At 53.1% G+C, this 23011-nt stretch overlaps 5 protein-coding genes across 11 annotated transcripts in view; 3 read left to right on the top strand and 2 right to left on the bottom strand.

Moving 5' to 3' along the window:
• Positions 1–2327, bottom strand: part of CYB561A3 (cytochrome b561 family member A3) — a 9637-nt gene extending 7310 nt beyond the window's left edge. Inside the window, exon 1 of one of the 5 annotated variants that reach the window (XM_069108540.1) lies at positions 2189–2327. Coding sequence is in view for 3 of the 5 variants with exons in the window: in XM_069108538.1 (XP_068964639.1) it covers positions 1686–1723 (38 nt within the window). In the remaining 2 variants the exon portion in view is untranslated. The other 4 variants (XM_069108541.1, XM_069108538.1, XM_069108537.1 and 1 more) reach the window with 4 other exon arrangements.
• On the top strand, positions 396–2529 carry LOC138177374 (uncharacterized). The gene is made up of 2 exons (XM_069108536.1): positions 396–1226; positions 2243–2529. Exons 1-2 carry the CDS (start codon positions 635–637, stop codon positions 2527–2529), a joined length of 879 nt encoding a protein of 292 aa, XP_068964637.1. The 5' UTR covers positions 396–634.
• A 72-nt stretch (positions 2530–2601) lies between these two features.
• On the top strand, positions 2602–8847 carry TMEM138 (transmembrane protein 138). Of its 2 annotated transcripts, none has more exons than XM_069108546.1 (5): positions 2602–2750; positions 3108–3333; positions 3510–3608; positions 8034–8109; positions 8400–8847. In XM_069108546.1, the coding sequence occupies exons 2-5, from the start codon at positions 3172–3174 to the stop codon at positions 8510–8512; spliced, it is 450 nt and encodes a 149-aa protein (XP_068964647.1). In that variant the 5' UTR covers positions 2602–2750; positions 3108–3171; the 3' UTR covers positions 8513–8847. The 2 variants fall into 2 exon arrangements, with proteins under 2 accessions (XP_068964647.1, XP_068964646.1); XM_069108545.1 differs by having other exon boundaries at positions 2608–2750; positions 3437–3608.
• A 1073-nt stretch (positions 8848–9920) lies between these two features.
• TMEM216 (transmembrane protein 216) lies at positions 9921–12128 on the top strand. 2 transcript variants are annotated; one of them, XM_069108549.1, is made up of 5 exons: positions 9921–10070; positions 10267–10368; positions 10770–10862; positions 11231–11432; positions 11607–12128. In XM_069108549.1, the coding sequence occupies exons 1-5, from the start codon at positions 10058–10060 to the stop codon at positions 11620–11622; spliced, it is 426 nt and encodes a 141-aa protein (XP_068964650.1). In that variant the 5' UTR covers positions 9921–10057; the 3' UTR covers positions 11623–12128. The 2 variants fall into 2 exon arrangements, with proteins under 2 accessions (XP_068964650.1, XP_068964651.1); XM_069108550.1 differs by having other exon boundaries at positions 9948–10084.
• Positions 12129–14356: 2228 nt separating this feature from the next.
• CPSF7 (cleavage and polyadenylation specific factor 7) lies at positions 14357–23005 on the bottom strand. Its single transcript, XM_069108547.1, has 4 exons — positions 22864–23005; positions 21340–21508; positions 20809–20976; positions 14357–16271 (listed from the first exon to the last, which is right to left on the bottom strand). Exons 1-3 carry the CDS (start codon positions 23000–23002, stop codon positions 20814–20816), a joined length of 471 nt encoding a protein of 156 aa, XP_068964648.1. The 5' UTR covers positions 23003–23005; the 3' UTR covers positions 14357–16271; positions 20809–20813.
• Positions 23006–23011: the final 6 nt, after the last annotated feature.

Here is a 23011-nt window from a genome sequence, read left to right as displayed (position 1 = left end):
CTCGGGCCGCTGTTGGTGGTGGGGCGGTGTTCTTCGTGCTGCTGGTGCGGGGGGGCCTCCTTGCTTTGTTTGGCTTCCCCCGTCGCCCCCCGGCTCACCCTCTTTCCCTAGCCCGAAGAGAAGCTGCTGGAGGACAGGGCCTGCCTCCAATTATGTGTTGCTTCCTCGGTGCTGAGCACAGTACCTGGCCCCCAGCAGGCAGTCTGGCCCTGTGGACTTACAGCGGCACCCCCCACCCCAATCTTGCTCTAGGAACAGCCACTGAATCCAGTGTCATTGCTTTGGGGAGGGGCTGTCTTCCTCAGTCTACTGGGGAGGGCAGGCACTCAATCACTGGTGCCCTAGAAGGGGCTCCCCATCACTTGTGGTAACCGACGTAAGAGTTTTAAATTAAAATGTTTCATCATCGTACTGTAATTTACAATAATGTCCCTATTTGTGGAGATGTATTTTAAATACAAATAATTACAAGGAAATACCATTAATTTTACTTTGAAATAATTTTCATCTGGCCCTTCCTAGTAAGTCCAACTGACAAAGCCTGCTTCTGCGGAGTCCTTTAAATGCCGGGGCTATTCGTGAAAGGGTTTTTTTTTACCCATTGGCCCTCCAAAGCTGACTGCTGCAGACAGCAATGAGCACGCAGGGCGCGGGTGTGGAGCGGGGCTGGTGGAGGAAGCTGAGCAGGGTCGGGGGTGTCAGCAGCGCTAGGAGGGCGCTGCCTCCGCGATCACGATCGCGATCAGGGGGCCTTCTGAATCCCCGCGGCTGCTTCTCGGTACGCCGGCTCGGCCGCTCACCTCTGCCCAGCTTCGGGCCGGTCTGGCACCTGCCCCAGAAGCCTCTAAAAAGGCACAGGTCTCAGGACACAGGGCCTGCCGCCCGGGCACCACCTCAGGAGCTCGGCAGAGCAGCAGGCTCCAGAAGGCTGCTCGAGACGCGGCGGGTGAAAGGCCAGCCCCCTCACCCTCTGCCTCCCTGGGCTCCCGGGGGCCGGACGCAGCCTGCAGGGCGCCTGGCACCCGGGCCACGCCTTGGGAAGGGCGGGACGGCAGGGTGCCAGGGGGCACGCCCGAGGCGCACTCAGCATCTTCCCGAGCAAGCGGGGCTCCCGTGTGCCAAGGGCCCCAAGCACACCAAGGGGTACGCCGCACCGGGCGAGACTTTCCTGCCAACACCGGCTCAACGGCCGGGCTGGAAGGGCGCGGACGGAGCCTGGCCTCCAGGTGCGCGCAGTCCAAGGGGCACATGCGCCATCTAGAGAACAGACGGGGAGGTCTTGGAGAGGGGAAGCCCTGGGGAGGAGCACCCGCTGGGAGGGGAGCTGGGGGGTCGGCTCAGCCGTCAAATGTCCCCATTTGAGGTTTCCTGGGCAGAGACAAGGGGGGGTTCGTCATTCCCTTCTCCGGCTCATTTTACAGATGAGGAAACTGAGGCAGGCAGTTGGGTGAATTGCCCAGGGTCATCCAGTCTGTAAGCCTCCGAGGCCAGATTCGAACGTGGGGAGATGCTTCTCCCCAACTCGGAGGCCTGGGGCCCCGCGCACTGCCGCGGCGCCTCCTGGCGGCTCCACACGGAGCCACACCGCGTGGAGGGGCCCAGCTGCAGAGGAGCAAACCCTAAACCAGGCTATGCTAGGGGGAGGGGAAGAGACGGAAACACGGTTAGGGGGGCCGAAGGCACACCTGGGGGGCACGTGAAGCGCGCACAGCTGACCAGGCATCCCCGGAGGGCTTCTTTGCTCCCGGGCGCGCCCACCCTGGCCCAGGCCGAGGCAGGAGGAGAGGGAGAGTCGCACGCCCCTCCCCCACAGCCCCCTGGGGTGGGCGAGGCAGGCTCACTCACTGGCTACCCCAGGCCCGGGGAAGGGGGAGCGGGGGAGTCCGCTGTGCTAGACTCGATTTTGTTATCTGTTAAATGGGCCTGCGTGGTTGGAAGGAGGAGAGAAGCTGGGCGATCTCTTCCAGCCTTCCTCTGTTTGCCCAACTGGGCCTCCAAAGTTCCTCCTGGTCTTAACTGCTGTGATCCTATAGGGGCACTTGCCTCAAATCCACAGACGCCCCAACTGTAACAGCCCCATCATCGCTTCCCACCAGTCCCCTACACAGCCCACCGCAGCGTTCACATGACAGCCGGAGGACGTCCCAGGGCTTCTGGGAAATAGAGTCGCACAGCCTCAATTACTTACCAGAGACCGCCTCCAAAGAGCCGAGGAGAAATGCCCCGCCTCTCCCTTTTATAGTATACCAAGACTTCCGGCTTCGCGAGGATCACTCTGGGAGTTGGAGTCCTGTCGGTTCCCACCCACCCGCGCAGACAGCCTCTTCCGTCAGGGAACTTCCGGTCCTGCGTGAGGCAGCCTGGGAAATGGTGTCCTACGCCTCCCCTTGGGCTCCTTTCCGGTGCTTCCGCGGTCACTGGGCCCCACCCACCTCTGCCTCCTTTTGCTCTCCCCACTGTCTTCCCACAGCACCCTGCGCGGGACAGGAATTAGGGGGCGGAAATGCAGTCGGCCGGGAGGGTCTTTAGCAAGATGGGAGGAAAGAAAAAGGGGATGGTTGCTGACTGCTTTTGTCTTGAGGGGAGGTGAGCATGGCCGCCGGTTTGAGCATCGAGGGGTGCACTGGGCCGTTTGCTAGAGCGTCCCGGAGCCCGCGTTCATACGCACTTCCGGGATTTAAGGGCTACCTCCGGAAGGCGGGGGGCGGGCCCTTTGGAGTTTCCATGACAACCTAGGATGGCGGCACCAGGTGAGAATAAGATCTGCCACTGGGCTGTGCTGGGAAGGGGGGGCGGGGGAGGTGAGGACGGGCCTTGGCTGTGGAGGTGTGTTGGGGCTGGGCAGCTGGCTTGGTGAGCTCTTGTCCCCCGCAGCCCGGCTGGGTGACCTTGGGCCGGGCGCTGCCCCTCTCGGGCCTCAGTTTCCCCTTCTGCACTGCGGCGGCGCGGCGCCCGTTTCCGTAGCGCTTCGCCCCACACTGGGAGGTAGGAGTCGTCCTTTGTCAGGAGGGGAGATGAAGCCCGGAGGCTCGGGTTGCAAGTCCCGGACGTCGGCACTGCGGGGTCCCGAGGAAGCTTTGGGCTGACCTCCCCTCCCGCTCCCCCAGGCAGGCGGTGCAGGACGGGCGGGAGGAGGTGCGGGGGTCCCGAGGCGTGACGCTGCCCTGGGGGATGCGCCCCGCGGGCCGGGCCCTGCGGACGGAAGATGCTGCAGACCAGCAACTACAGCCTGGTGCTGGCCCTGCAGTTCGTGCTGCTGCTGTACGACCTGTTCGTGAACGCCTTCTCGGAGCTGCTGCGCGTGGCGCCCGTGGTGCAGCTGGTGCTCTTCATGTGAGTGCCCACCCTGCCCCACCCTCCCTGGGCACCCCGCTGGGCCCCCACCCCCAGGAACCCCGTGCACCCCTCCGCTCATCCTGGGCTTGTGCCTCTGCAGCATCCAAGACATCGCCATCCTCTTCAACGTCATCATCATCTTCCTCATGTTTTTCAACACCTTCGTGTTCCAGGCCGGGCTGGTTAGCCTCCTTTTCCGAAAGTTCAAAGGGACCATCATCCTCACGGCCATCTACCTGTCTCTCAGCATCCCCCTCCACGTCTGGGTCCTGGTAAGTGAGGTGATAGGATGGGGGCCAGGAGGCAAGTCCTCAGAGGGCCAAGGCTTCTTCTCTTTGCTCCTGTCTCTGTCTCAGAGGGCTGCGTTGGATAGCCCAAAATAAAAATGAAGGAGAAAAAGTTCAGCCAAACCAGCAGCGCCTCAGCCAGCTCTACCTGAGTTCCTCATTCTGAGTTCTCCACTTCTGCAGGGAAGGAGCAGTGTCCTCACAGCCCACCTTCGCACACACCGGTTTGGGTTTTGCTGCTGTTGTCCTTGTCCTTGTCACCATGCGTGGCCATCCTAGCTACCCTTGCAGTTATTTTTTTTTCCTGGTCTTCCTTTCTTCACTTTGCATCAGTTCACGTGTCTTCCTGTGCTTTTCTCAAGTTGTCATTTTTTTATAACATAGTAATAATTTTCATTTCCATCCATGTGTAGGTTGAGCCATTCCTCAACTGGGGGGTGTTTACTCTGTTCCCCGTTCTTTGCTGCTAGAAGAAGGACATCTGTAAATATTTTTGTGCATATGAGGTCTTTTTTTTGATCCTTGGTCTCCTTGGAGTTTGGGGTTTCAGCCAGCAGTGAAATCTCTGGGCTAAAAGGTAGAAACAGTTTAGTCACTTTTTTTTTCTTTTTGGAGCAGTGAACGCAGGGCAGTTGGGGATAAGTGACTTGCCCAAGGTCACACAGCTAATTTTTGTGTTAAGTGTCTGAGGGCAAATTTGAACTCAAGTCCTCCCGACTCCAGGGCCGGTGCTCTATTTACTCTACCACCTAACCACCCCTTAGTCACTTTCTTAGTGTAATTCCAAATTGCTTGTTAGGATGGTTGGGCCAGTTCACAGTTCCTCCAACATTATTATCCTGTAGCGTTGACTGTTGCCTTCTATTGTCAACTTGACTGATTGACCAGATGTGAGGTGAAACCGTTGTTTTGATGTTCTGTTTTCTTACTTGTGACTCAGAGCAACTTTTTATATGGTTTCAGAATTCTTATTTTAAAGAGATCATATCGCTCTGTGATGACCCGGTGCTCATGCAGTGCTGGGGGCTGGGCACTGGGGCTCCCCAGACCAAAGTCAGTCAGTCCCTGCTCACAGGGAATTTGCCTCCTCCTCTTGGACAGGTGGTAAAGTCCAGGTCAGAAAAAGCCACTCATTTTCCAGATTGACATTTGCTGGAGTCATCTGAAGCTGAGTCACCAGTTCCAAGTTTTGCAAGTGTCAGACCCTTGGGATGACTCTCTCTGCAGCTAGGAGATTCCTGCATTTTTCTGCACATCCAAGAGCATGGCCTCATTTTCTCCAGTGTGATGGTTTTGCAGGAGGACAGGGCTATTTTCTGGCTTTTTCCTCACACATTAGGAGAACAGTCCCTTGTGTAAATAAAAATGGAACTACCACAGGTTACTTTTGAGGCTATTGCAACCAAAGGTATGTTAAGTGTCTAACATGTGTGAGATGCTGTGCCAGATACTGAGAAACTGTCCCCCCATCCTCCTGTGATGATGTAGTCCTGGGGAGACATGGCATGTCAACAGAGGAAATCCCAAGTCAGTTCTCCAGTTGGGAAAGGTCTTGTGTAGGAGGGAAGAATGCCTAAGATGTGTTCTGAGAGGTAGAGATCAGTGGAGAGTGGGTGTAGGGTGTAGGGAGGTCTTGTGCAGACGGAGGGGAGATGGAATGTCAGGGTCGTAATGAGAAATAAGACAGGAAAATGAAGTGGAAACCTTAGTGGGAGGGATTCTGAACTCCAGACTGAGAATTTTATATTTTATCCTAGAGGGTGGGAACCTTTGAGGATTTTTGAGGAGGGGAGTGACATGGTCAGACCAGTGTTTTAGCGATATCAGTTTGGCAGCTATGTGGAGGACCGATTACCCATTGGTGTCTTCTAAGAGCCAAATTAAAAATGATGGGCATGCAGAGATGCATGCTGGGAGCTCCAGGACAAGGGAAAGGGAGCAGTCGTAGAGACACCAAGTTTGGTGGTTAGAAGTCTGGAGGAGGATGGAATGACTTGACTGCCTTTTGGAGTGAAGGAGATGGAATAGTGAGGTTAATTTTGAATCTGTTAGCACAGTACCTGGCATATAGTGAGCACTTAATAAATGCTTCTCCACTCATTTCATTTGGGTTTGAGATGCATGCAGGATATCCAGGGCAATTAGTAACGTGGAACAGGAATTCAGGAGAGAGATTTGGGTTGAATTTAAAGATTGGGAGTCAATTGGAGATGATAATGGAACCTGTAGGAGCTGTTGAGACCACCAAGGAAAGGAAGAGAGAGGAGAAAAGCAGGCCCAGGACACAATCTTTGTGAGGAGGAGGTTAATAAAGATAATTGAAGAGTTAGAAAAAGGACCCAGGAAGGGAAAGAAGTGGTATAGAAACCAAGGCAGATTATGTAAAGTTCTAATACAGTTCTTTTTTTAACTCATAGAAGCAGTGAAGGGTAAAACCAATTTAAAGAAAGCCTGGTAAGAGATTAAGAAAAGTTTTCTGGGGCAGGTAGGTGGTACTGGATACAGCATTGTTCCTGGACTCAGGAGGAACCTGAGTTCAAATCCAGCCTCAGACAGTTACCAGCTCTGTGACCCCGGGCAAGTCATTTAACCACCCCCCCTAAAAAAAAGAAAAAAAATGTTTTCCTGAGAGTGTTCAAGGGTGCAAATGAAAGGACAACAAACAAGAAAGTATTTGCCGCTGTCCTAGAGGAGATCAGGCAGAGTCTACAATGAAGGGGGATTTCTTATGGTGAAATCCTCCAGATGTACTTTTAGGGATGACACCATCCTGGTCACATGAAGCTGCATCCCACAGGGCTCCTCAGAAGAGATCCATAATGACAGAGTTTGGCATAACCATCTACATAGGAAAAACCAAGTGGATGAAGACTGCCTATTGTGATAGGCAGTCATATGGACAATCTACAGAGTACAACCATCATATATACATACACATGAGTATGTGTGTGTGTATGATGGTGCAAACAGGCAATGATCTGGGCCCAAAACTGAACAGGATGACCTCCAGAAAATAGCAAAGCTTTCTTAAGTACTTAAGGCATCTTTCAGAAACAAAGCCCCGTCTTCTAATTTTTTTATAAGTATTCTACTGGGGTGGCTAGATGGTGCTGTGAATAGACCACTGGCCCTGGAATCAGGAGGACCTAAGTTCAAATTTGGCCTCAGACACTAAACACAAAATCTAGCCATGTGACCTTGGGCAAGTCACTTAAACCCAATTGCCCTGCCTTCCCCCTCCAAAAAGTAAAAAAAAAAAAAAAGTATTCTACTTAATGATACCTTTGGTTTTTATGTCATCTTTATTTTTGATGAAATCACCACCCATCAGTGTCTCCCTTTTAACAGAGACTTAAAAAGGAAGAAAAGAGCGGTCTAGCCGAGCTTGTCTGCGTAGCGTCAGCCCTGCTGGATAGACAGGGCCACGCCACATGGAGTCACAAGGGGAGCCTGCAGTCTCATAGGGCAGGGAGTCCTGGGATGTTTCAGTCTGAGTCCCAGGCTGGTGGGAGTGAGCCAGCTGGCGCAGACCTAAACAAGGTGGCTCATCCTCCCCAGAGGCCTCCTGGATGGGCAGGCCTGATAAGCAAGGCCCTTGGGAGCTTCCCAACGTGTTAAGTTGTAGAGAGGGAGTCAAACTGTGTTGGCAGAGGCTGTTTCCTCCACCTCAGAGGCCTAAGAGAAATGAAGCGACTGGCCCAGGACAGCCCAGCTAGCTATGAGCTGAGACAGGGTTTGAGTGTGGCTTCCCTAACTCCAGGCCCAGCTCCCTCGGGTCTCACAAGAAGGAAGCCAGCTTGTGTTGGTGACCTCGTGCTAAGCTGCTAGAGCTCCTTGGCTTGCACTGCCTGCCTGCCTCCCTAGCAGGGGAGATAAGAGGATTTTCTGGGATCTTCACGCTGAAGCCAAAATAGGTTCTGCTTCTACTTTGTAAAGCTCCTGAGCTGAGCTGTTTAATTCCAAGGACACTGGAGCTGTTGGCCGCCAGGACAGAGGAGCAGCAGGGCTGACCCTGGCTACCACGAAGTCCTGGGCCTGGGCCTCAGTCACTGTTTCTTCCTAGTGAGAGAAACAGAAAAGTGCTTAGCAAAGCATTTGTGTGGGGAAGGGCTGCGCCCCATCATCCCTTCCAAGTCAAAAGGGAGCTGGTTAGTCCATCAAGAAAGTGGCCCTACCCATAATCCCAGGGGAACATGGGAGTCCTGGGAGAGTGAGCTCTGCCATGGGATGCTCCTCCACACTCAAGTTTGTCCATCAGGGTGGAGCGGTCCATGCTCCTGTAGCAGTCGTCACAGGTTTGCTCAGGAGGTGGCACATACTGAGCCATGTCGGGGTGGGGGGGCGGCAGTACAGACAGGGCAAGGGACACCTCTGATTGCTGACTTTTCCTTGATCATTTCTCTCCTTTAGAACCTGCGCTGGAAAAGCTCTAAGCATTTTATCTGGACAGATGGTCTTCAAACACTCTTTGTGTTTCAGAGACTGGGTAAGGACCATGTCCCCCTTCCCCAGTGAATCCCCCACTCTAGAGCCAGCCAGCGACAAAGGCCCTACAGCTGCTGCCATGTTCCTGGCTGCCCCATGACCCCGGCAGTGTGTTGCTGTGAATTCTCCAGCTGTGGGGAGGCTGAGACCCCATCCCTCCTGCTTCCCCCTCCTGCCACTTTGCCTGGTGGTGCTAGGGAGTCTGATCCCTGTCTGGGTCCTCACCTCTCCCACGTCATCTCCCCAGAGAAGCAAGGTCCTTTAAGGCCCTTTTCCCATTATCATCCCCAGCTGCTGTTCTCTATTGCTACTTCTACAAGAGGACAGCCATCCGCCTGGGCGATCCCCGATTCTACCAAGATTCTCTGTGGTTACGCAAGGAATTCACCCGAGTTCGAAGCTGACATCTATCCGTCAACCAGGAGAATCCACACTGTTGCCTCCTCACCAGCCAGAGTGCAGGAACCCTGCCTGCCATGTCCTAGGTGGCCCACATCAAGGGCAGGCGAGCCTTGGCTCCCCCTTCCTTACCCACCCACTAACTGAAGCTCTCCTGCCTGCCCACCATTCAGGGCTTCCCCTGCAATGAGGCTGTTCCACCTTGGATCTCTTATTAAGAGCCCCGCACGGCGGGGCCCATTGGCACACTTAGAGACTTGGGACTCCGAGGTTTTGTGCCCTACAGCCCTTCTGTATGGTTTTTTAAACTAGGAAGTAAATGTGTCCCTTTTGCCATAAATGTCCGAGGTCAGCCTGTTTCCGTTGGTGGCAAGGCCTGGCTTCCTTCCCTGGGAGTTGGCAGAGTGCTGGCCTCCGCACCAACTTTTCTTATAGACTCAGCCTTCGAAAGGCCATTTCACTGCTTGGCTCCTCAGTTTCCCAGTGATTCTTCAGCCTCCTCCAGTTGGCCATCTCTATTCCTAGATTAGGTCATCAGTCCAATGAAAGGGTACTGATTTCTACCAAGTTGGCAAAACCATACTGTGGTTAGCCCTAGGGCCACGGGGGAGCCCAGCTTGGGCCTAAAGCACAGGGAGAGGGCCTGGACTGGACATTTGTTAATTGTGACTGTGAGGAGCCTCACTTTCTTCACCTGTAAAATGGGGGAAGATTTTCAGTACCTTCTCACAGGACTGAGAAAAGTCCTTTGCAAAAGTGATCTTGCATTGGCGTATTTGTATATAAATGTTGCTGCCTTCCCTTGTAGAAGAGATACAGAGAAAGTGAGCAAGCCAGTCCCTGCCCTTGTGGAGCCCTCATCCTACCTCTACCTGCCGATCCCCCAGGACACACCATTTCTGCAGAACAGAGACCATCCCAGGGAGGGCCCTGGGAGGGGCAGGGCAGGACCGCCTTCTGCAGAACGGGGGGCCTCCGGGAGGCAGGGATGGCACTCTGGGCATGGGGCACAGCGAGGGAAAAGGCACGAGTGGGGAGAGGGCGCCTCTGAGTTAGAGAGGACCAGGGCAGAGGAGAACTTGGGGAAGGTGACTGTGAAGCTGGGAGAGGCCCGGGGATGAGGGTGTGAACGGACGGTGTGCAGGGGGGCGTGTGCGTGTGTCGGGGAACCACCCATTCGGGGGTACGCCCTGCGCAGAAGGGTCTCCGGACTCGCCGCTGCCTGCCTCAGTGTGCACAAATGTGAAAGCCTCCCTCCCCCGGGGTGGTGGTGGGGAGCAAATGGGAGCGCAATCAGCACAGGGGAGAGCCGACGCCGCAGAAGGAAGGACCTCTCCCTCCTTCCCTAAGCGGAGGCCCCGCCCCTGCCGGGGCCCAGCGCTGCAGGCCACGGCGCATGCTCGGTGGCCGCACCCACCGAGCTACAGCGGCGGCCAGCTAGAGCGGCCCTTCCGGCGGGCGCCGCCCCGCCCCTCACTTCCGGCGGGCGCCGTGCTGGTCTCCAGGAGCCTGGGCGCCGCGCCAGCAGTTTCCATGGGGACTGAGTGGCGATGGCACCGCGAGGTGAGCCACCCGAGGTGTGTGAGTCTCCGCGTTCGGGGACCCCCGCCCGGGCCTCGGTTTCCCCGTGGGTCTACAGCGAGAGCGCGCTGGCCGCGGCCGTGAGCGCGGGCCAGCCGGGGCGGGCGGGAAACAGATGGCGAGGGTGGTGGGGGGCGTGCTAGCCAGCCGCTCACCGGCCTCGGGCCTCCCCCTCCAGGCCGCCGGCTGTCGTCCATCTCCCTGGAGATCCTGCTGTTTCTCAATGGCTGGTACAGCGCCACCTACTTCCTGCTGGAGCTCTTTGTGTTCATGTACAAAGGTGAGGCGTGCGACCCCCACCCCTGACCCCCACGACCCCTCCTCGCGCCAAGCGTGACCCCGCCCATCCTGGCCCCGCCCCTCAACCCCCCCTCCCCCCCCAAGTTTTCCCCCCGGAAAGCCTGATGGCCCACATGGGGTGGGGTGTCAGACCTGTCCTCCCCGTCCAGGGTCCGCCAGCATCGTCTTGCCCCCTCCTGCCCTTCCCATATTGTCCCCGCCTCTCCCCAGCGCGCCACGCCCCTTTCTCCTGTCTGGCCCCTCCCCCAGCGGAGGCCTGGCCACGCCCCTCCGTCCTGCATGGCCCCACCCACCCCCAAAGTGTGCCGGTGGGGGCTCCGCCCCGGTTCTCCTCTCCCGGCCTCTGCTGCCTCCTGCAGCCTTGGGCTTTGGTCACCACAGGTCTCCTGTTGCCGTACCCGACGGCCAACCTAGTGCTTGACCTGGTCATGCTCTTCCTTTACCTGGGCATCGAAATCATCCGCATCTTCTTTGGTGAGTGGCTTACTTAGCAGACTGGGACACAGCCCAGGCCCGGAGGCCCCGGCGGAAGCCGTGAAGGCTGGAGGATGCGGGGCCGTCCCTGCCTCTGGGACCCGGCACGTGCACGCAGGGGTCAGGGGCACGCTTCCTTGCTGTGATTGTCCCACGGGCTCCTGTGGGGGGGAGAAGGCACCAACATGCTGCCTCTTCTAAGACCAGCACGTCCCCAAGGCCGGGTTTCCCGTGACTACAGGCCTGGAGGCCTGGACTTCCACCCCCTTGCACGGAGGCCGCAGCCATTCCCACTCTCCCTGCCACCCTTGTGGCCCAGGGCAGCCCCGAGGTGACCCTCAGGGCCTGTCTCACCCTTGTCTTGGCAGCTACAAAAGGGAACCTCTGTCAAAGAATGATGCCCCTCGGGATCAGCTTGGCCATGACCCTTCCTTCTGCCTTGATGGCCTCCTATTACCTCCTGCTGCAGACCTACGTTCTGCGCCTCGAAGCCGTCATGAGCACCATCCTGCTTCTTTTCTGCGGCTTAGAGCTGGTGCTCGAGGTGATCACACTGACCACCTTCAGCAGGTACTGCTCCCTCGGCCCCGGGGTCAGGCCTCCCCTCCGGGAGCGTCCTGTGTAGGGGAGAGGGGCCGGCTGAACCTGGGGCTGGGAGATCTTGGAGGCTGAGGTGCCATCAGTGGGACAGGTGGGGTTGGCTGCTGCTTGGCTTTAACCTCGTGTGGTCTTTTCCTGCCGTAGCATGGACTCGTATTGAAGTGGCCTGGAGAGCCCTGGTGACTCGGCCCCTGGTGCCCCAGGGCGCGTGCTTACTTAGCCTCTTGGGGCTGGCCCTTTGACACATTCCCGGCAGCATCTTCTAGACCAGCCTCCAGAATGTGTTCTCCATCTCCTTCAGGACAAGAGAGCACACAGACCTCCCCCAGGCCCTTGCACATGGTCCTTACTCGGCACTCCCATTTATCACAACCAGAGCACTGGGTTTAGATTGTCTAGGCCTCGCGGGCTCCCAGCTTGAGCTAGACCCTGCGTCTGTCCTTTGTGTCTGTGTGTGCGTGCCCCTACAAGCACCATGGACCTGCATTTCATAAGGCTTCTTCCTCCACTTACCCCAAACCAAAACCTCATCCCATTCATTCCTTGAAGGGGGTGAGCTTCAGAAGGGACCAGGCACCAACACTCAGTATGTTGGGGTGGTATTTTCGTACACTATGTCTTGGAACAAACACTATTTATTTACAATAAATATTTATTTTCTGTTGTGGGGGCTGCAGCCTTTTTCCTTACAGCACTGTCCCCTGCACAGAGCCTGAGGACAGTACTAGGTTACAGCCTCACAGCCTGCTCCAGGAAGACTCTGGGCCTTGCGTGCAGGCGGTGGCGTTGCAGCACTGGGCTTCCAGAAGAGTTTTTGCTTGTCTCCCTTACCAGTGCCTGCTGTGGCCTGGTTCAGTAACTTGGTCACCAAGAACCAAGGGCCTCTGCAAAACCTCTAGCCTCTAGGTTTGCTATTTTACTTGATCCTGTGATGAAACTGCAGGCTCTCTGGGGAGACAGACTGGAATGTTATCCCCTATTTAAAGAGGAGGAAAACAAAGGAAGAGGCCTGCTGGCTGGGGTGGGGGTGGGGGGTAGGGGTAGCAATTCCGAAATCTGTTGCCCATCACTTGTAGCTGATTGGTCTGGCCCACTTTTGTTCTCCTGCTGTAGGCAATCGTGGCTGCCTTCTATTCCTCTTTAGAGATTAACCACCTGCCTGCCCCCTCTTCCTTTCTTTACAAAATCCTGAGGCCCTTACTAGGCTCTGAGACTTCTGACAAGTCATGTCCCTTCTGTACCTGTCTCCTCATCAGTAAAATGAACTCGGTGGCCACTCATAGGGTCTCTTCTAATTCTGAGTCCACCATCATCTCCAAATCAGTTACAGGTCACTTTCTAGTAGCCTGTTGTAGCAGTGAGGACAACCCCAAATCCATGCATCTTCCCTGAAGTGACTGGACCCTCAGGGCCCCTTCTGGTCCTTTGCAAAGGTGTGACTTTCTTGCATTAGCACTTGGTGCTAGCTTTTAAAATTCTACCCATATTTGGGAAACAAAACAAAACAGTTCATAGACCTTCCCACTATCAGATGTGGAAGTGGGCTTGACTCATTTCATTTCTACGTTGCCACTGCAGTCTAACTGAAAAAGCAGACTTGGACAAACCAAGTTCACCACGATTTCCCCAAATCTTGTCTGAGGACGACACCCTGAGCAGCTGATCCTCTCAACATCTTGTGAGGCCTGACTTGACCTAATCATTGGTCTCTAGCTGGAGTGACCCATCTTCTGTGGCCTCCCTTGCTCACTCCTGGGCTTCTCAGATGACGCCATATTGTTGACTCATTTTACAGATAAGCAAACGGGCCCAGAGAGAGGACATGATTTGCACTGATGCTAGTCCTCATGTCTGGTGCCTTCCATTCTCCCATCAGGATGGGGGAAAGAGGAGGGCCAAGGACAGATACTTTGTGTGGATTTAGAAGACCCAGTTTCTGCTCTTCCATTTGCTACCAGAGTGACCTCAAGCAAGTCCCTTCCTTTCATCTTTTTAAATCCCTTTCACATCTAAAATCCCAATTCCTATTAGTACAGCTTCTCAATGTGAGCTACTTTAGGTAGGGGTGAAAGGTTCTATTCACACGTTCCAGCCGAGGTCTATGTATGGGACCAGGAAGGCTGAAGACAGGAATTAGAATCCAGCTAATGCACACATGGGGGCTGCTAGGTGGCGCCATAGTGCACAGAGCCTGGGCCTGGACTCAGACTTCAGTCTCAAATGTGGCCTCGTAAACTAGCTGTGTGACCCGGGGCAAGTCACCCTGTTTGCCTCAGTTTCTTCTTCTGTAAAACGAGCTGGAGAAGATAATGACGAACCATTCCAGTATTTTTGCCAAGAAAACCCCAAATGGAGTCTTAGAGGGCTGGATGTGACTGAAATGACCCAACGATGCTCACAAAAAGCCATGGAGATGGCCTGCAGCACCTTACCTGGTTTTTCCCTTAAACTTTGTACCTCCTCCCAGATGACTGTTGATTGACTGGTCTCATATTCGTTTTCAAGATATCTTTACCCCCCCCACTCCCCAACCTAAATCCAGATGGTTCTCCATCACTTACCACCCTTTTTCAGTATCCTACCTATTATAAGGGAACAGTGCTTCTGGCTTAGGAAAGCCTAGCACTTGATTCAGCAAAGGCTTCTACATTATTATCCTTCAAGCTCAAAGCAAGGCCCCAGAGAACAGCTTCCCCTAGGCCTGTCTATAGGGAAGGAATGGCTAAAAGCAAAACCACCTGCTTCTGCTGAACCCACCTTTTAAAAGTTAAAACCCAAAGTCTGAGGCCCAAGACATCTCTCTCCAATTGCAGGGTCCATAAAACAGCTCACACCCCATTTATTATTTAAAATATTTTGTTACAAAAGGAAAAAAAAAAGCATACAATGCGGTATAAAAGATTGACAGCGTCATCAAGTTTATTACACAATTTTCAACCTATCAGAAAGAGACAAACAAATCGAATCACCGACAACAGGGGGACGGGGCCTTGGCCTTTTTTTTTCCCTCAGGTATTTTTCTTTTGCTATCTGGAAATAAAACTAAAAATTGTGTCATTAAGTAAAAAAAAAAAAACACAAACTCTCCGGGCAAACGGATTTCTGGTATTTTACATTTTCTTCCTCAAACAAGTCACCTCATTTGGTTTTCTCTACATTTTAAAAAGACACCCGGAGTTGCTCTCTGGGAGAAGCGTGTCACTTAACACTCGCCGGCTGGGGATGCTCGGCTCCTTAGAGGAAGTGGGGGTGGGGGTGGGGGGACGAGGGGAGAAAGCCACCACCCCTTCCCTCTGTCCCAAGGGAATGTGCCTCTGACCCTGGGGAAAATGCACTCAGTGCCTAACCGAAGTCTGTTCAGCCTTGCGGCTCTCCCTTCCCCTCTGCCTTAGAAGGACCTCCTGAGACCCAAGGCTCCTGTTCTCATACTAAATGCCGGATGCCCTGTGGGTGATGTGGAGGCAGCCCTGTCCCATGGAACAACGAGCGGGTGGAGAAGCCTGTTCGCCACAATTTGAATTCTATGGAGCAGCAGATTTGTTGCCCTGCCTGTCAAGGAGTCAGGCCATCGGAATGGAATGGTGTCCATGGAGCTCAGAACACAGCAGACACAAGCTAGGCTCTAGTTCTTTCTTGGACCTTCCTGGAGGGGTGAGAGGGAGGCCAGTCTGCCAGGAGCCAAAGGCAGGCAAGACATCCAGGGTTCAGGTTCAAAATGTCTAGAACCGGGCTACACCAGTTAGCGACCTAATATTAGGTGCATGCTCACACAACTTTCAGAAGGAAAAGCTTTTGAGAAGTGGTCAGTGACTAGGTCCCCCTCCCTCCCCCTGCTTCTTGGAGCCTCTCACTGGATCACCGCTGCCAAGGTGGGGATGTGTTGCAGCGCCTTCCTCTAAAACAAGGAAACAGCCCTCTAGGGGTAAGGGCTCAAGGGGAAGAGCGCCTATCAGAGCTTGTTAATTCACGAGCAGCAAGCAAGCAAAGCAGGGGGCAGGCCCTAGGCAGAGAAAGCCATCTTACAGGGATGCTCTGCCTGGCAGGGGCAAGTGTACAGAGACACTGGACAGGTCCCTTGTTTCTCAAGGGATCAGTGGGACCAAGGAAACTGGGAGCGATGAAGGCCTCAAGCCTTCCCTGGGAGATCAGGAGAATAACCGTCAAGGAGAGAGGAAGGCAGAGCAAGTTAGGGCAGAAGCAGCCTGTCACCAGATAATGTTTCTTCCTGTAGTTCCTCCCAAAAGGGCTGAGAGGGATCTGGGGTGGGAGGCGTGCAGCACTTCAGAGTGATGAGGAGGGTGAGGTGGACATGGGGGGCCCCGGGAGTCCGGTGCTAGTGTGGCAGGGGCTGGGACCTCTAGGTACCACTGCCCTATACAATGAGGATTCATTCTCTTTAGGTGGGTCTTTGGGAGGCTTTCCCACCTGCCACAAGCTGCTCCCACAGGATTAAGAACCTCACAAGTTTCCAAGAAAAAGCACCACTCTTTTGGAGTCCAAGCATTTGTGGATCATGGGCCCAGATACAGTCTACATTCTTTACTTTCTGTTCTCTTACCCCTCCCAACCCCACCAAGTCTTTCAGTCCTTTCCCTAGGCAAGCAGGGGTCATGCCGGGGCCTGGGTAGGGCTAGGGAGGGCTGCCAAGCTCTCTTCGGTCTGGTGGGGCATCGGGTGTTCCCTGGGTGTCTGGAGGGAATTGGGGACTTGGGGAAGGGGGGAGGGGTGGAGCGGCCTCCGTCCTTTAGTCCTGATCGAGGTGAGGAGATGCAAGTCCATTAAAAAAAACATTTACTTCCAACCAGACTCCTGCAATGAGAACAGCAGAAGGGGGGAGGGAGAGAAAATACAAGTTAGAGATTTAGATTTGGTTATCTGGGGATTACAGGGATTACACCAGCATTTTCTAAAGTAGGAAACTCATGAGGTCAAAGGATGCTATGGAAAGTAGGAAAACATAATTACGTATGACTGAGAGAGAGAGAGAAACGAAAAAGGCCTGGCTGGGCTATTCTTCAGAAAGAAACAAGGAGAAGAGCTCAGAAGAGCCATCTAATAAGATCAAATACCATGGCAATCTTAAAGGCTGTGTAAATAGCCGCTCTCAGACAGCAAGGTCAGGCAGTGGCGGAGGAAGGAAGAACAAGAGGCTAACTGGCTAATGGAGCTGCCTCCTGGCCCCCTGGAGCAGGGGAGCTGCTCTTTGGCCTCTCCCGGGGCTCAGCACTGGAAAAACTGCATTAGCAGGCTCTAGAGCTTACCTTGGAGGGCAGAGAGAGCAAGGGAAGTTTAGAACCACGAAGTCCAAGCACTGTGTAGGCACCTGAAAGGAGACCCACTGGGGGCCAGCCTCGCCCTGCGCACACAAGGTGCCACCAACTTGGGAGCCTGAGTTCTCTACGTAGATCAAACACAAAGTATTCTTAGTTGGAGGAAAAGGCGCAAAGGCATTTCCAAATCAGACTGGAAAACAAGGGCCAAGGGCTGGTTGAGATTACAAAAATCTTCCCCAAGACAACAGTTACTGAGTTATGGCCCCAAGGGTATCGGAGAATGGACACAAGCAGCAACAGAACTAAAATTCTGTTTGAAAGTCGAATGGTACCTGTAAGCATCGTGCTAATATTAAGTTTTGAGCCAGGCTGCAATGGCTCAGTGGGGAGAGGGCTGTCTTTGGGAACAGGGACTGGCAACCTTGTCCCATTCAGACTCAGGTAGAGTTCTGGCCAGAGCTAGGAAGCTGCAGGTAATCCCAGAAGAGGCTAACTAATTAGCCTCTAGATAAAGAATTCAATACAGGTTCCAAGTCCCCCTAAAGTGATGATCTAGGTTTCAGAAGAGGACCCAGAAACACATTCCCTTCCTAAGCCAAATATGGCAGGATGGTGCCAAGGAAAGAGGACGACTGAACTGGAAGCCAGGCCAGAGAGCTGGCAGGGATGTCAGCAGCAGAACTCTGCCAGTGTGCTCCTGAAGAAAAGCCCCCCAAAGCTTCTGCCTGCTACATGCTGTTCCTCAACACCTCCAGGGCCCTGGAAGGCCAGCCATCCCACCCAGGTGCAGCTTGCAAGTATAAATCCCAGTTTTGCTTGTGATCCCCCCAGGGACCTTCAACAAGTCACTGGACGTTTTTGTTCTGTTTTCTCCTCTGTGACATGCAGGCTTGGACTAACTAGATGACTTCTGAGGGTCTCGTGATATTTAATGAATCCACATGAGAGACAGAAAAAAGGCTGCTGAATCCTTCCACAAACATCTACTGTACATTCTTCTGATTTTTACTTTCAACTTGGGAACTCTCACTATTCAAAGTCTCCCTCCCTCCCTCTGAAGTAGCAAAGCATCCCAAAAAATGCATGAGCTCATTTTACAGGTGGGAAAACAGAGGCATTCAACATCTAGGTGAGGTAATGATGCAAGGAAAAGAACCCAACTGTCCTCAGCTTTGGTGAGTCAGACTGTATCAATAGTGCACAACAAACAGCTCTTCCTGAGACAAAAGGGTAAGAATGGGAATGAGAATACTTCTAGGGATGTGGAGATCATTTTTGTATATCCCTGAATAATATGCCAACTGGCCAAATATCGGAATTAAGTCCGAGCCACAGGCAGTCTTAGGTCATCTTCAAGCGACCAAAAAAAATGGACATGTCCAGTACAAGTGAAATGTTTCTTATGGAGTATCCCTGCCCAACTGGAGAAGGAGCTCAATGGCTTCAAAGGGAATGAGATGGAGCCTCATTCTAAACCAACCTCTGACTCTTGCAATGAGTTTTCAGTGGAGGTTGGAAAAGCCAAAGATTCTTGGGAGAGGAGTCCTCCAGATGAGGCCCTAAAATGGAAATGGGCGAGACACATGGGATGGAAGGATGAGATCTCCTGCTGTCCAGGAGCAGAGGAACAGTTATCACCTGCTCAGACAAAGACAGACCAAGGTGACGTCTTCCAATGAGGGCAGGAGGCCACAGAGCTCAGAGCCAAGTGCTGGGCAGGGAGGCGGGGGCTGCTCCCACTTTCTCTGGGTGATGGGCAGCAGCCTGCTCACTATGAGCAGCTGGCAAGAATTAAGAGCCTCTGTACCAGAGTTTGATAAATATTTAAAAGCCAGACATCATACAGTTTTTGACTCTGCTCAATCTGAGTAGAAGGGAGAACAATCAAAGTGCCCCCAAGGTCACTGAGGCCAACCTGAAAAAGGGACCATAAAAGCAGCAAATGGAGCATCTGGCTCCTGAATTTCACCCCAACTGCCTATGAAGGGATGAGTCCTGCTGTTAATGAAGAACCCACATTTGAAGAGAGCCCAGGGTGGCAGGAAACCTGCCCACAGGTCCATGACAAATTTAATTAAGAGCACTTAATGATTTAACATGAAAACAATCATGAATGGGAATTCAGCCTATCTTATAGATTAAATACCAAAAAACTAAAGAGGCTTCCTTGTTCATTTCCACTTTTTGCATAGAATAATCATCAAATCACCTTTTTAAAAGCAGCTGAACATGAACCACTCTTTGCCAAGGCCAAGGGCCACACACAGCACATGCTCGGTCTGTTCACTGTACAAGCTGCTATCAGAGTTCTTACTCCTTAATTTCTAGATCTTCAATCATCCCCTCAATCAAGAAGCAACGCGGCACAGCACACCTGGGCTCAGAGCCCAGAGCACTCCCTGCCTGGCCGAGGTGATCTGGATCTGAGGCTCTAAATGCGACAAATGCCTATCAGACCCTCAGCACGGTAAGAATGAAGGGCATCATCTGACAGGCAGGAGCCACAGGCAGCAGCCGGAAGGCAGCCAGCGCCAAAGGACATGCTGCCGGCAGCCAGCAGTGCATGGAGGAGACAGCCCAGGGGAATACACACAGCTCCATCACAATGGAGGCAAACCAAACTGGTGCGCAGGCTTCATTCAAAGTATCTTCTTGTTCTAGGAAGTGCAGGGCACAGGCCAAAGACAGAGAAGCTGGCACTTACTTCTAGGAAAGGAGCAGGCTTAGTGTCAATTAGAGAGGCGTGCCTAGTTTACAGCAAATCCAAGTAAAAAGGTCAGCAGTTTTATTCCTTAGTTTATCCTGGAGACATGACCTAGGCAAGGACCTGCCCTCAAAATTCCTTTATCCAAACTCCCCCAGTGGCAAACTCCAGAAAGCTTCCTGGGGCCATCGTACAGGACCAAACAGCAGCTCAGCCCAGGGTCAGAGCCTTCCACCACCACTGGTTTTTATGAAGCAAGAAAAGGAAGCTTTCAAAGCAGAGAGGAGTCAGCTCAGAAATGCATCAGTAGGTAGAGACTTTCCTAATACCAAACACACCAAATACTGACACTCGTCATGTTTTACTAGGACCAGTGCCTCGTGACATGATTCTCTGAGGGAGAGGAGAGGACAGTCCCCAGAGACTGCTCACTTCTTACCTTCCACTACCTACAGTCAAACAGCTCATCAGACAAGAGGAACTCTCAGAATTAAACAGAGTAATGACATTTTTAAAAGTCCACTACACACCTGTTACCCCCTGCATCCTTTCTCAAACCACACTCTTGCGTGTGCTCGTACACAGACACACACACATGCAGACACACACCCCACCCCCACAATCACCCTTCCTTTTCTCCTCCCTACTGTGCTGACCACCACCTCTACACCTCTCACCTTCCCTCCAGCTCTGGCCTTAGGGAAAGAGCAAACACAGAAATACCATGACATACATGATCCAACAGGGCTGCAAATGCACTGTTTGTGAAACAGTGGAGAAAACATGCTTGGGCTTAAAAATGTCTCCAGCCACAGAGCTGGGAAGGGATCCTGAAGGCCCTCCAGTTAATGTTCTGTATAAAGCAGTGAACAAACACAGCCCATCCCAGGCAAACGGGGATTTGAACTTATTTTGAAGACCTCAAAGGAAGCGATCAGTCTTGGGTAACATCCATCTTTGCGGTGCTGTATTTCAGCAAGCACACCTGTTAACTAGCCTGAATCCTGGAAGCCCCTCCCCTCTCAATCTATACTCAAAAGTCAGACAGTTGGCTGTCATTTCCTATGAAATAATCCCTCATTCTGAAAGGTAACCACCTCCCCCCATTTCCCTTCTCTAAGCAAAATAACCCCCAACGTCATCTTTTTCATATACTGGCCCTGTGTTCAAAACCATCAATCTGGCATGCCACAGATCTACGTGCCTTGGAACTGCTGCTTTGTCCTTCCTTCCTGGCTTCCTAACTCAGTGTGAGGAGTTGTGTGAGGAGGCCATGCTCACACAACTCCCTACCGCCTTTAGAGCCAGCCCAAGCTGGGCAGATGGCCCTCTGGCTCTTGAAAGGCAGCCAGAATGGAGCCAGTCTCACCTTTCTCAGTGGTGCCGGTCCCGTTCTCTGTCCCGGTGTCTCTCATGCTCCCGATTCCTTTCTTGAAAATAATCCTCGTGCCTATCCTCATTATGGAGCAGGTCCCGGTGCCTCCGGCTGCTCTCGCGGGACCGGCTAGGTGATCGCTCACGGGACCGGTGTCTTTTCCTGTTGGAAAAGATTCTTCCTTCAGGGTTCTCCAGAGGGGCCCAATGAGCACCTTGCAAGGTGCTCAAGAACAATTTTTTTGGTGTTGCTGTTTGCATAAGCATCTAGCTAACCTTCCCTAGGCTACAGTCTCCATTTATGTCAGAACACAAGGCCTACACAAATAACAATGTATTGTCTTAATGCAGCTGCCTAGCTAGCCTAAGCTGATAATAAAAACTTTCTGCCTTCCTTTCTCTTCCTGTACTACTCCTAGAGAGGTTATGACTTTACCAGGCACCTTAAGGCTTTCTGTCCCCCCTCACCAATCCCTAGGAGAGGGCTGTTGGGGCTGGTAGACCAGCAGACCAATCGAGAACTCACCTGGAAGAGCTCCCAGCGGCACCCACGCTGTAGGACTTGGCTTCGATGCCATGAAGGCAGTCCTTAAGGGAGGAGATGAGCACACGGCAACGTTCGTCGTTGGCGACCCGGGATTGTTTGATGACAGCAATGGCTGTGAGGAGCGTCTCAATAGCGTCACTATAGTCCCCTGATGCAGGATGGGTAGGAAAGGCCAAGAATAAGTAGGAGAGCAATGGAAGCAAGATGGCTCGAGAGGAAGAAGACGGAAGACAAGCCAGACCAGAGGTGCCCAGGCGTGCCCCAGGACTGCCCAGCGAGCCACGCAGCTATCCACAGCTTCCACCGGGCCCTGGCTAGCAAGGGCCTCATGCTCAGGAAGCCAGGGATTAGGCCATAGCGAAGACCCTCTGGGACGGACGGCAAGGTAAAGAAGGAAAGAGGCCGAGGACGGCGTCCACAGAGAACAAAGCCTTGAGGATGTTCTAAGGGACCAGATACAAGTACTTGGAGGGAAAAGGAAAGACCAGAGATGGAGAGATACAACAGCAGTAGAGAAATACAGCAGGAGGCAAGAAAAATTGGATAAAGGTTTAATCAAATGTGAAAGAAGATTCTTTAGAAAAAATTCAGGAAAGGAAAATGTAGGCCTGTTCCTCCTGCTGTTAACCCACATCTGCAGGTGGGAAAGAAATCCAATAAACAGCCCCATGGAGCACGGCCCAAGATCAGGAAAAGACCATCCCTGGAAGGATGATGCTAATGTTTCCAGCCCAACCTTCTTCTTGGCATCCCAGCTTGTCAATTTTACCCAAAGCCCTAGACCTAGCAGAGAACAAGAAAGGTCCACCACCACACGAACATTTTTTAAATAAACCTCTACCTTGTGAGGGCACCTACTCACCCCACGTCACCCTGGGAGGTAACAGTGAGACTAGCCCTCAAGCCCGGCACTGCCCGGTGCACCGGCAGGGCCCAGGCCTCTCCCAACTCTGGCTCCATGCAGATGCCCCAGGCTAGCCTGTATCAACCGGGATGGCCGGACATGTGCTGAGCCATCGGTCATCTTTATCTAAAGTCCTGATTATGATGCCCAGACTGTGATCGAACAGTCAAAGTCTGTCAGAAACTACACCCCCATAATCCTAAAGGTCAACATGGAAATGGCAAATCTGACCTGGAGCACTGTTACTCTAGACCACTCTATCTCTGCCTGGGTCGGGTGGTCCCTTGTTCAAGTCAGATATTTGCAAGGCAGAGACGTCCTTCTACAGCCCAGGGCAGAAATGAAATGATGCATGTAACATTCTGTCCCAGGTGCAAAGCTGGATTTATATTGTACAAAGGTAAATTCGGGAATGATTCCAACCTACCACAAATACCTTCCCCAAACACTATACGCCCACCAGCAAACCCATCTTTCCCCAAGTTATCTATCCCTTTCAAAACCCCTCAAGATGGAAAAGCATGCCGCCAAGCAGTCCCACCCTGAGAAGATGATGAGGGAAGAGAGACAGAGGTGGAAGCAAAGGTAAAAGCAGTTACCTGCGCTGGCCCCAGAGACAGCTTTGGAAATGGCACTGCTGGAAATCGCTCTGTTCCGATTCATGATCTCCTCAAACTCAGCTTCGCATGCCGTTGGGGGCGGAGGGCCCAGTTCTCGGCTGCACGGAGACAACACCATCCCTGACCG

The sequence above is a fragment of the Petaurus breviceps genome, unplaced genomic scaffold (genome assembly GCF_028583685.1).
Source record: "Petaurus breviceps papuanus isolate PSGF00001 unplaced genomic scaffold, PetGlider_PUasm1.0 90397, whole genome shotgun sequence".
NCBI classification, from domain to species: Eukaryota; Metazoa; Chordata; class Mammalia; order Diprotodontia; family Petauridae; genus Petaurus; species Petaurus breviceps.
The sequence above is the reverse complement of the archived record's forward strand: the minus strand, read 5'-3'. Positions and strand labels throughout refer to the sequence as shown.

Bases quoted from the DNA above. Each gene is read 5' to 3' on its own strand.
- LOC138177374 (XM_069108536.1), top strand. From the start codon at position 635: ATGAGCACGCAGGGCGCGGGTGTGGAGCGGGGCTGGTGGAGGAAGCTG. The intron at 1,227-2,242 runs GTGCGCGCAGTC...TCCCTTTTATAG, and splicing joins GGACGGAGCCTGGCCTCCAG to TATACCAAGACTTCCGGCTT.
- TMEM138 (XM_069108545.1), top strand. From the start codon at position 3,206: ATGCTGCAGACCAGCAACTACAGCCTGGTGCTGGCCCTGCAGTTCGTG. The intron at 3,609-8,033 runs GTAAGTGAGGTG...TCTCTCCTTTAG, and splicing joins CCCTCCACGTCTGGGTCCTG to AACCTGCGCTGGAAAAGCTC. The intron at 8,110-8,399 runs GTAAGGACCATG...TATCATCCCCAG, and splicing joins CTTTGTGTTTCAGAGACTGG to CTGCTGTTCTCTATTGCTAC.
- TMEM216 (XM_069108549.1), top strand. The intron at 10,369-10,769 runs GTGAGGCGTGCG...TGGTCACCACAG, and splicing joins CTTTGTGTTCATGTACAAAG to GTCTCCTGTTGCCGTACCCG. The intron at 10,863-11,230 runs GTGAGTGGCTTA...TTGTCTTGGCAG, and splicing joins AATCATCCGCATCTTCTTTG to CTACAAAAGGGAACCTCTGT.
- CPSF7 (XM_069108547.1), bottom strand. From the start codon at position 23,002: ATGGTGTTGTCTCCGTGCAGCCGAGAACTGGGCCCTCCGCCCCCAACG. The intron at 21,509-22,863 runs GTAACTGCTTTT...ATCCTGCATCAG, and splicing joins TGTCTCTGGGGCCAGCGCAG to GGGACTATAGTGACGCTATT. The intron at 20,977-21,339 runs GTGAGTTCTCGA...CTTTTCCAACAG, and splicing joins GCCGCTGGGAGCTCTTCCAG to GAAAAGACACCGGTCCCGTG.